This window comes from Seriola aureovittata, chromosome 23 (genome assembly GCF_021018895.1).
Source record: "Seriola aureovittata isolate HTS-2021-v1 ecotype China chromosome 23, ASM2101889v1, whole genome shotgun sequence".
Taxonomy (NCBI): Eukaryota; Metazoa; Chordata; class Actinopteri; order Carangiformes; family Carangidae; genus Seriola; species Seriola aureovittata.
In genome coordinates this window covers 15129731-15141120 of record NC_079386.1, presented here as the reverse complement: position 1 = coordinate 15141120, position 11390 = coordinate 15129731, and the positions used below count along the sequence as shown (strand labels likewise).

The 11390-nt window shown below is 40.2% G+C and overlaps 1 protein-coding gene across 1 annotated transcript; it reads right to left on the bottom strand.

Moving 5' to 3' along the window:
* Positions 1 to 302: 302 nt before the first annotated feature.
* Positions 303 to 8088, bottom strand: zgc:92429 (uncharacterized protein LOC445063 homolog). Its single transcript, XM_056368420.1, has 11 exons — positions 7505 to 8088; positions 6417 to 6466; positions 6256 to 6312; positions 4766 to 4920; positions 4219 to 4322; positions 3454 to 3506; positions 2568 to 2638; positions 1995 to 2097; positions 1718 to 1837; positions 1281 to 1343; positions 303 to 1101 (listed from the first exon to the last, which is right to left on the bottom strand). The coding sequence occupies exons 1-11, from the start codon at positions 7566 to 7568 to the stop codon at positions 673 to 675; spliced, it is 1269 nt and encodes a 422-aa protein (XP_056224395.1). The 5' UTR covers positions 7569 to 8088; the 3' UTR covers positions 303 to 672.
* Between the last annotated feature and the right edge of the window lie 3302 nt (positions 8089 to 11390).

Sequence of the window (11390 nt, the reverse complement as noted above, 5' to 3'; positions counted from 1 at the left end):
CTTTGAGATGTACAGTAGGCTCATAATGATGATAACAATGTGTTGAGCTACAATTGCAGCATGACTCATAGACTAAATCCAACCTAAACTGTTTTGTTAACAGTAATACCAGTGGATACTCAGGATTCATTAGGCTTTTAAATGAACCATTAATCTTAATCTTTCTGTTTAGAAGGCGTGGGGATGTGTGATGGATAACAACTCTTTATATACCACTTACCTAGCCATTTATCTGTGTTGCGTTTAGCTGTCAGTCATGAAATGTTTCAGTACGAGACTCACAAAAAAGACAAAGACAGAGCTTTTGATGTAGAAACAGACATAGAAAAGTCTTTATTTCTTGTTTTGAAGCTGCATACAGAGAATATTCACATTTGAGGAGAAAAACATCACACTACAATTCAAATAAAATAAAACATAAAGGGTCCAGTGTGTTTGTCAACCAATAATGAAAGTAAATGCAAGAGAATCAACCTCTTGGGTCGTCCAAAGTTAGAAGGTGTTTGCAAAGTACCACAATTCATTTGCAGCTACAAAACATGGAGTTGGAATCTAATTATCTCTGAAATAAACATCTGATTTTACTCATTACAAAAATCAGTTTTGAATTAAAGAGTTTTCTGCCCTGATAATGAAAATGACACCCGATCAACACGTTGTTTTTCAGAGGAGTTACTCAAGGTCGGGCATGTCTTCAAATCCCTCCGCTTCCTCCTCCCTCCTCTGTTCCTCTAGCCTCTTTTTCTCCTCCTCCGCCTTCCTCCTCTCCTCCATTGCCCTCTTCATCTCCTCCTCCACCTCCTTCCTCTGTAAATTCTGCATGTCTTCAGCTTTCCTCTGCTCCTCTCTCTTTTCCTTCTGTTTGTTCTCCGGTGTGTCATAGGCCCACTCCTCATCCGAGTCACTGATGTCGTCGTCAGCGATATCCCAGTCGGGCTGGTGAGACTCGTTGGTTTCGGCGAGGGAGTCCTCTACGGGCTCAGGCTCCGGTTTGTAGTTGGGGTCTTCCAGTTTGCCCCAGGCCACCTGGTCCGCCTTACGCAGGGAAATCTCCACTTTGGACGGGACCATGTTGACTGAGCTCTGTTTGACATTGATCACCTGAGGAGGGTCGGAGGAGAAAAGCGTCAGAGGTATCAAAGGAAATATGTGGTTATAGGAAGATTATCATGACAAAAACGTGCAAGTGGGATGAAACTTTCCACTTGTTGCCAATTTTCAATTTCCAGACAAACTAATGTCATTCGATTGACAGACACATTGAGACGTATTTTACTCACCCCCCACATGTGGAACTCTCTCTTGAAAATCTTATTGTTCTCAAACTGGATTTGACACGAGAGCTGCAGAGAAGAGGGAAGAAGAGAGAAATGAGGTGAATTCATGATCATGTTTAACACATAAAAGAAGCATTGTCGACCATTGCCCGCTTAGTAAAGACCTGCAAGTCCACTGAGCAAGGACACCGACAAGGTAAACCGACCACCTCACTCTGACCACGCACAACTTTGTACTGACATAGCACTGGCTCAAACCTGAGAACACTGCGACATCGGCTGCACTTTCCACTAACCACACATTCTCCCACACCTCCGCTCTGTCCGGCCGAGCAGGTGGGACTCTGAGTGCGTCCCTCCCTTCCTTCAACAATCTCTGCCGAATGAATAAATGTAATTGAATGTAATACGTGTGTTTGATTGTGTGCTGCTACACTCACCACTGTCCGGTTGGCCTCTATGCAGGAAAGTTCAGGGTTTGCGTTCTTGGCGTAAATTGTTACAACAACATTATTTCCAGTCTGGTGCCAGTCGTGTCGACAAGCCACCTTTTTCTTGTCCTGTAAACAAACACACACACACACACACACACACACACACACACACACACACACACACACACAGACACACACACACACAGATCAGCCACAAAGGAATAAACTGGATATGTCCAAATACTACAACTGGGTTCTACCTTTTAATAACCAGTGATTGTACCTGTTTTGGGACCCAGCGATGTTTCCCTGTGGTGCAGCCCTTCTGGTCGAGGAAAGCGTTGAAGTCTATTGTCCTAATGCAGCAGCAGCTCCAGTACTTGTACCTAAACAAAAATAAAATTGTGGGTTTGTCACAGCTGTGTCATTCAGGAAATTGATAACGTCAACCTGACTGATGTATGTATACAAATTCAACACACAGCAGTTTTTAATATTTGTTTTAATTCATGTGGAAAATGAAGGGATATGGGGGCAGTGACAGTTTTAATTTACTTCTAAAGTCTCTTCTTTTTCTAATGTTTGAATTACTGATCTTTAATTAACTGTTTGATCTTTCTTTATATATTTGAGCTTTTATGTTTCTTGCTTTTCTTACATGGCCTTCAGTTTTGTTTTTGTTTTTTCTCATTTGTCCTTTGTAGAAACTAATTATGGTTTAAAAAGACAGCTACAAATAACGATTATAATTATGACATTATAGATTATGCATGATGCCTTTGTAATATCCAGATTATAGAGATGGAAACATGCACCAGCAATTTTAACTCTGTGTGTCTTTGTGTTTTTTTCTTACCCCTCATGGAAGACGGGTGCACCAGGGTGGTGGGTGCAGACCTCCATGTCTGTCTCTGGGCCTTGATACGCCTAAACACACACACACACACACACACACACACACAGTGCAAATGATTACAGATCAGCTGACCAATAATGTTTATCAGAGTAGAGTTTTTCTTTCAAGTGTGTTTTTGTTTGGCTGTAGTGTTTCTCAACTTTTTGCTTCCGAACCCAAGTGAGCACTTATTTGTGCAGACGAGGTCACAGAAGATTTCAAATCACCTTTGCTAATTGAAAAAGGTCGTGTTAAAGGAGAACACTAGTCTATATGTTTGTTAAACTAATTTACACGATCGCTCAGGTGGAATAAATAAGATCTAAAAAAAAAAAGTGACAATACTATAATGTCAATTTTGTTTCTCAGCATTTGTCTGAAGTAAGAAATATTTCTTATCAAACATTCACATTTTATAAAGATCATATGTGTTGTATGTAAAATTGTCATCTACAAAGTAATTAGGGTGTAGCCTTCAATTAATTGGTTGAGCAGAAAGTACAACGTTGCCTCTGATGGAGAAGAAGTATGAACTTCTATAAAATGGAAACAATCATGATAAAAGTAACCCAAGGTTATATTTAAGTTAATTATTTGAAACAATATAATTATTTTTAGGGTTTTTGGGACCTTAAACTAAAAAGTCATGAAGCCAGCAAAGGTTGGAAAAGTGTCATGCTGCAGCGACGGCTCATTTCCTGTTACCAGCCTTGTCCACTAGATGGTGCAGTTAATAAGCTTTACAAGCTAAGCTAGAGGAACGAGTGAATGTGTGTGTGCTGGTGTTAGAGAGTTGATCGATGGGCCCTGTTGAATATTCCTATGAACACACAATAAAGATACTCACCGTTTTGCATCCTGAATTTTTGCATCTTGTCCCTTGTATGACAACCTCACTGTCTGATGGAGGAAACAGGTGAGAGAAGAAAATCAGCCATCTGTCTTACTGAGCTGCCACATGTTCACTTGTTTTACAGAAATATAAACTGTTGTTGGATTATCTATCAAACTCACAAAAACACCGACATTGGAAGCAGAAGAGACAAAAGACATGTCATACAGAAACTAATGAACATACTGAGTTATTTGTATTGACTCGAAAGTTTTATTTTCTTGCAACTGGTGCGCTTGGAATTTCAACCTAAGTTTCTATTACAGATCAACTTGTTTCAAGTGTTTGACTGTTTTTTGATTCTAGAAATACAGACATGAAGCCAAATGCACACAAACATAAAGAAAAGTCGGGTTCTTTCTAAACATTTTTGTAATTAAATTTGACTGTAACTGCCTTTAAAATTTCACTTTCTTGTAATAAGCTCAAAAATCTGAGAGTAGAATAAGAATATTTCAACCTGTTTCAACCTGCTTATTTTGTGTTGTTTCAAAAATACAGACACTCATTTTGCTAAATATTTTCCAGAATAAATAAAACATTTCATCATTAGCTCATCACTAGAGATCCTTTTTTTTTCTTACTGCACTGGAAGATTTTTCTCACTTCTTTAGAAAAAGTTTGTACAACTGAACTGAGGTCAGACATGACTGAGTAAGTTAGAGATTTTCAGCAGTGTAAAGACCGGAGTTTTGTTCAAGAACACAAACACACACTGACCTTTCTGATCTTTCTCAGCTTTCTTACTGATTTCCAGTTTCTCCAGCACCTGAGCCAGCGATGCAGACACTTTCTGGGGCAGCTTGGTCATGGGCTCATCTGAGCTGTGCGCGCGCACACACACACGCACGCACGCACGCACGCACGCACGCACGCACGCACGCACGCACGCACACACACACACACACACACACACACACACACACACACACACACACACATTCATGTTAACACAGAAAATGGGTGCTGGAAAATAATCATTCAAGATACACATACACTGCAGCATCAGCACAGGTCTGCAGACAAGGACATTATGTTATCCACTCAATTATTTATTCCAGGGATGTTGCATGCGACCTCATCCTGACCTCTTTGAATTAATGCATGTACAGAGGCAGCTGCATGCACGCGCAGCTACCAGGTGGTATATGTGCAAAGAGACAGAGTCCATTTCCATCTTATGCAAATGTGAAAAAAAAAAGAAAAAAAGAAAAGAAAAAGAGGACGCTTGTTAGAAACGAGAGCTGAGAAGAATTTTCAAACACACCTGGGTCTCTCCTTCTTCAGCTTCTCTGCAGATTTGGGTCCCTGGTAGATTATCTCCTGGCCGTTGGTGTGTTTAATCTCACCCTTATCTGACACGACCTCCGGCCGCAGAGGCTCCTGCGGCTTCTCGTTGCTGTGGCGCCCACGGGTGCAGCCCTGTTCAAAACGAGAGAGGTCACCTCAGCCTGATGAGAGGAGGGAAAGTCTGCACAGGCACCGAAACTTTCACATATAACTCTTCTGAGTGGAAGACACCTTTACATAAAATTATACCTCGTTTTTGAGTAAAAGAAAAACAACGAAATTACGAATTATTTGGACTTTAGTTAAAATCAATTAAGAAAACACGTCTATCTGCATGTGTTTTCATAAGCTGCAGTGCTTGTTGAGCTCTCTGGGCCACCGTAGTCTGCACTATAAAGGGATAATTACCAGGATTCATCCTCTGTCTGTTTATATGAGACATCAAATGTTTAACATCTTGTAAAATGGATGACGGGCAATTTTCCAGCTGCAAGGCGGCCACATGTGCAACGCAACAGTTCCTGCTTGCTGTAACTGTCCCTCCTGTTCACACTGGCCTTTAAAAATTTCCACTCGTGATGCATTTTCAATGTGAGAGATGAGGGACAAAACAGACGGTATTTATCTGGAGCTGATACAAGACTTCAACAGTTTGAGTTGGACAAAATTAAGTGCATCTTTCAAGGTTCCCTTTTTGTGTTTCTGTCCTTTCTCTGCAGCTCAGCACACAAACACTGTGTGAGGAACACAGACGGATCGTGATTCATTTCTTACTGGAGTAATGAATAAAGTAATTTGAGTTGATAATAACTAATTCATTGCCAATTGATAATAACTTAATTAATTTTCTGCTCCCAACTCTTATTTATTAAGTCACTAATTCATTTCCCACAATTTTATTTTTACATTAAAATCACATTTTACAGCATAAACATTATATCTATGAGTAGAGTAGCAACATTTTCAACAGTAAATACATGAAGTATTACCAATAAATGCATAAATACAGACAATAATATAATACTACAGTCAAGAAATCATGAAATAATCCAGTGTTTTAAAACTCAATGCTGTTTTTTTATCTCACATGACATCAGGCTCAAAAATTCATCAAATCAGAATTTAATAATATTGATTGATACTAGTTAAGAGGAATTATTTAGTATTAAAAACTGCTGTGTGTTTTAATATACATGTGTTAAAGGTATTAGCAGAAAACAGTAGCCAGAAATGTGTTAATGACGCCTTCAACTCATCCATAACTGTGAGCGCATTTTACATGAGCTGCTTTTCACACTTCGTCCAGTATTTCCACGTCTGCTCTTGAAATATTTGATTGGCGTTGAATCTATACAGTGAACCTTACACTTCCTCGCTTCCTTCCTACATCATAATAAACCGCAGATATTTTACAGGAACATGAATTTTTTGCAGATGTTAACAACATGTTTGACCCTGAGCTGTTACCTTGATGGAGAGAAACTCTGAGAAATCTGTTGTCCTCTTCTTACAGCAGGACCAACCCTGCAGAGAGACACACCAACAAACATGTCATCTTTTCTTTTTATTTTTAATGCAGAAAAACAAAAGTATCGTTGTTTATTTGTTTACTTGTGAGTGACTTTTACCTTCAGAGCATCGTGGAAGATTGGGACTCCTGGATGGAATACGCAGGAGTCTGTTAGAGGAATGAAAAAAAAAAAAAAAGACACTGTCAGTCTGTATTTGGACACACAGTCAGCTGGGTGCACCAGCTGTCCACAGGGGTCACTGGAGTTGAGAGGCAGAGTGTGTGCTCCATAAAAGGAAGCTGCTTGCCAGGAAAGTGGCTGTGTAGCTCGGTCGTCCTCCTGGAAACACGTGGCTCACCATGAATGCTAAGCTAGCTCAGACTTTCTCTCTCAGACACACACACACACACACACACACACACACACACACACACACACACACACACACACACACACACACACACACACACACACACACACACACACACACACACACACACACACACACACAAAGCATGTACAACAATAAGGACACAACTTCTTTGATGTCACACAAACCAACACTTGGTTTAAGCAGATTTTTGACTATAAACCCAACTTCCTGTCACCTGTTGAGTTCTCTAAAAGTTAGTTTTGAAACCCAAAGTGATCTCAAATCTTTTGCACTGTGTATGTCATGTCTTTTTGTAATGAATCTGTCAATTTTGTACCAAGTTTTCACATTTAATTTGCAGATTAGGAAGAAAAACATAACTAAATGTGGTCATATGAGCATACTTTCAAAATAAAAGTGGATGTTAATCCAATCTTTGAATTAAAAATACTGTTTTATTGGCTTTGAAAAAGTTGCCCGGGATTAATTTAAAGTTTCTTAGTGAAAATAGCTTTTAAATGTAGGAAGTCTAGCCCTAATTTCACCAATTAAGTGACATAATGTTGAAATATTTCTGGTTTTCAATGTGCTCCGTTTGCTCAGAAGTTAAAACTAACTGAACATAAAGATCTTATTGCAAACGAAGAGAAAATCTAAGAAGAATTAAAGCAAATCTGTAAAGTACAAGATAAAAAAGAGCCACTTTAAATGCTGATTTTCATGCCTTTGTCCCACAGACTGACGCTTCATATCCAAAATGTCAAAACAAAGCAGAGTCACTTTAAAAAGCGATTTAAAACCACAGATACAGAGACAGGCAGCAGGATCTTACCGTCCTTGTTCTTGTCAGCGTCATACTTCTCTCCGCAGCCTTTGTTGTAGCACAGCAGAGCCATGTTGGCCTGTCGGTTTGTCTTGGTTTCTTTTTTCTTCTTCACCCTTCGGTCACTGTGCGTTCGATTCTTGGTCGGATTATCTCCCTTCCTGGTCTTAAAGTTGAGGTCAGAGCTCCAGAAGTTTCTCCAGACAGGAGCAGAGGAGAGATCCAGAAGGAGTGATCGCCTTCTGGAGAGAGACAGAAAGAGAGAGAGAGAGGGGGGGGGGGGGTCTCTCTCTGTCTCTGGTTTGGGCCTTGCTGAATGAAAGATATAAATAGCAGCTCACCTCCCTCCCCTCTCTCTCCCCTGTCTAAATTTACAGCTGTCAAAGCTTATCTGAAGGTGGGGGATGACATTCCTCCTGGTGAGGGTCGGCTGTCACCGTCAGGCCCTGCTGTGGCCCGACGGCCGCCACAATGGGCCTGACAACTTGTGGATATCTGTCACTTCCTGCCACTGGATCCGCTGCAGACCGGACTCGTCATGGGAGCAGCGGCCGCAGTTCTTCCACCTGCTGAAGATGCTAAAAGACATTTTCAGGGCAGGGACACGTTTGTGCTCAAATTTACTGGATATTTTTAGAGGAAAAACCTGATGAGCAAAAGTAAAATGTAATTCACTGATTAGTGCCGGATGAATATAAGAACATTACATTAAACTATAAACAGTTACATATACTACTTGCAACAGACTTATTTCTCCTAAGAAATCACTGTAGCTTTTTAAAGTAGATAAGAGTAAAATTCAAAGATCTTAAATTGTATAATTTTACATATTCATTAGTACTTCAGGTCGATGTGGATGGATTAGTGAAAAGGTGGTTTACATCTTGGGTTTATGGAGTCCTGCACCAGAGTCTCATTCATCCTGAGCACAGAGAGACAAACTGCCGGCGACAACAGGTGGTACGACCATAAATTATTCACTAAAGACAAAACACTGCTGTTTGTCAGCCTCAGTTGGTTCTGACTGATGTATGTCTTACTAAGGACCACTTAGTCAAAAACAAAAAGGAAAACACTGAAATACGACCAAATACATCACCCCTGGCATCTGTGAGAGCCTCTTGATGTGATTGTGGAGCAAATATACACAAACACTTTCATTATTCAGAGCTCAGCAGGAGTCAGGAGGTGGGAACCTGCTTTTAAATCCCTCGCTGTGGGAGCGCTGAAGTCGTCCTAATAACACACAATAGCTGGGGGGGGTCCACACCACGCTGGTAGAAGTGTTTCAGGTCAACATGTCACAGGGGATAAACAGTACAAGTGTAAACAAAAACAAACAGCAAAACAGCAACTACGCACACACAAGATTAGTGGTAATTAAGTGTCTCCCATAGTTACAGGATCTCTGGGACATTTTCAAGGTGCCACTTATGTTAAGTTTGCATGTAAACTCTTGCCAGGTTGTTTATTTACTGACATTTTTATGGCATTCTGCTGATGTTAGCCTTAGAAACCATTGTTTCATTTTGCATTTAATTAAAAGTCTTCACAGAAAGATACCACTTTACAATAAGACTACCATTATAAAAGGATTTCTAAATGGTAAAAGGAGCCTCATTGACAAGTGTGAAACACATTCACCATTTATTAATGAGTTACTATGAGGCTCCTCTTACCAGTGAGAGATGGTAGTAACTCGTTAGTAAGAATAATGAGTGGTAAGCATTACTTTGATCTTGCTAAATAGTGATCCTGCATCAATGTACTGTGTTATAACTCATTTATAATTGTTTATTTATGATTTATAAAGTGTTAACCAAATGAATAACTTCATTATAAGCCATTTCTAAATCCTTTATAAGGGTAGTCTTATGTGGCACCTTATATTTTTTTCTTTGGACACTAAAGTTTGATTGGAAAACCACATATAAAAATATGTATAAAAATATATGAGTAACTCTGTGTCCTCCCTCAAACACTGCTCCATCATTGTGCCCTTGAGCAAGACATTTAACCTGGACACATTAGTACGTTGGTTGTATGAATGTAAAATGTTTTCAGGATAAACAAGGTTAAAAAGCGAAGCAGAAGTTGCCACCCGCACTGAAATGCAAGATGAACCCCTGCAAAAAATATTGGATTGGGTAAAACATGCATTGAGATCTCACTAGAAAAGAGGCTGAATTAAGAAAACACATTCTCACGCCCTGCGGCGCCGCAATTAAAAGTCAGAAGATGCACTGTTTGACATTTCAAGGCCTTGAATTTTTATCATCTGAGACTTTAAAAAGTACATTTCAAGGGTTCGTAGACTTTCTTTGCAGTTTAAGCAGCGGGTTGCGACTGCAGCTCATTCAGCAGCTGTCAGGAAAACTCAAAAGACAGACACTAGTTTAGGAATGGAAAATGACTTTTTATTTCTTCCAAAAAAAGAGAGAGAGAGAGAGAGAGAGAGAAAACAAATCCCTAGAATAAACAAATATACTGCTGTAAAATAAAAGCCTGTGATTTTTGTCGACTGAAACATTTGTTTGCCTTTCCATGCTTGATACAATCCATATATTTCTGCTTTAAATAAATAGAAAAAATGTACAAAGAGATGGGGGGGGGGGGCAGAAGAGAGAGGAACAGATTAAAAGGTGTACTCTGCTCAAAAAACATTTGGCATCATTGAGAATTCATGGCTGATCCTGATGTATGGGGAGGTCTGCAGCCCTCGCAAATCTGCATCGTCTGTCTGTTTTAACCCGCCCCCGCTGAGTAGTAATCATACCTATATACTGCAGTATGAACGCTAATATCTTTCATGTTCAGAAAAATAAAGAGTAAATGAAAATAATGCAGTTGCGGATAATGAGAGTATGTATTTAAGCTCTGTGTTGTGAGTGTGAATGTGTGTGTTTCTCTATATACAGAATAGTGAGGCAGCAATCCGAGGTTTCTTACCAAAAAACACAGATGTAGAAAAAACAGAACGTGCACAAGAGATCTTTGATTCAACACACACCGGCTCACTGACAAAACGAGGAAATTTTTTATCTGTTTAACAGCCTCTCTCTTTGTTTCTTTCCATTTTCATTTTAGTGGGTGTCTAGACTCCTGGATTTCTCTTCTTACACTGCCGAGGCTGCGACGCACACAGCGACCCACAGATGGCGCCACAACAGTGCAGAATCCAAAAGGACTATATCTGCCTTTGAGGACATGTGCTGCGAGTAACAAATGTGACATCTTTGGGAGAAGTAACACAAACAAGTTTGGCGCTCCGTTTTGCTACAGTGGCTCGTTTATCGACAGTGACAAACATCTGTCAGATTCGGTCCAAACAAGTGATGAACCTTGCTGTCATGGACGGCAAATGACCGGTCAAGAAAGTCTGATCCATTTCGCCTTGTCGGGGGCGCCTGACAGACAATACGTTTTTAAAACAGGGACAACAAGAGGAGAGAATTTATCATCATCATCACCATCACCATCATTATCTCCATCACCATCACTGTCATATCATGCTTTTTTTTGGAAAAAAGGACAACAAACATCCACAACGATGCAACCATGCTCTCACCGACCCCAGAAAGAAAAGAGGGATGGCTCGCCAGAGAAGAGTCTGCTCTGAACATTTGATACACTTGGCCTTAGCAGACAACAAAGTATTTAATATGACATCAAGATTTATCAGTGTATCCTTCTCCACCTGGACTCGTGCTACAACAATGCAGAGAGGTGGTAGCAGCTTTTGAAGTTGAGTGAAACTTTTCTAGCGGTAGCCACGAGGCTCGCCCAGGTTAGAGGGCAACCCCAGAGAACAGTGGTTGTACTGGGAAACTCCCAGACAAAAAGAGAGTTTAAAATTCGAGGAAGGGAGTTGCCGAAAAAGAGCCTGCATGCTCGG

Excerpts from the sequence above, each read along its gene's own strand:
- zgc:92429 (XM_056368420.1), bottom strand. The coding sequence starts at position 7,568 with ATGGCTCTGCTGTGCTACAACAAAGGCTGCGGAGAGAAGTATGACGCT. Across the intron at positions 6,313-6,416 it reads TCTTCCACGATGCTCTGAAG|GGTTGGTCCTGCTGTAAGAA; the intron begins GTAAAAGTCACT and ends GTCTCTCTGCAG. Across the intron at positions 1,344-1,717 it reads TAGAGGCCAACCGGACAGTG|CTCTCGTGTCAAATCCAGTT; the intron begins GTGAGTGTAGCA and ends TCTTCTCTGCAG.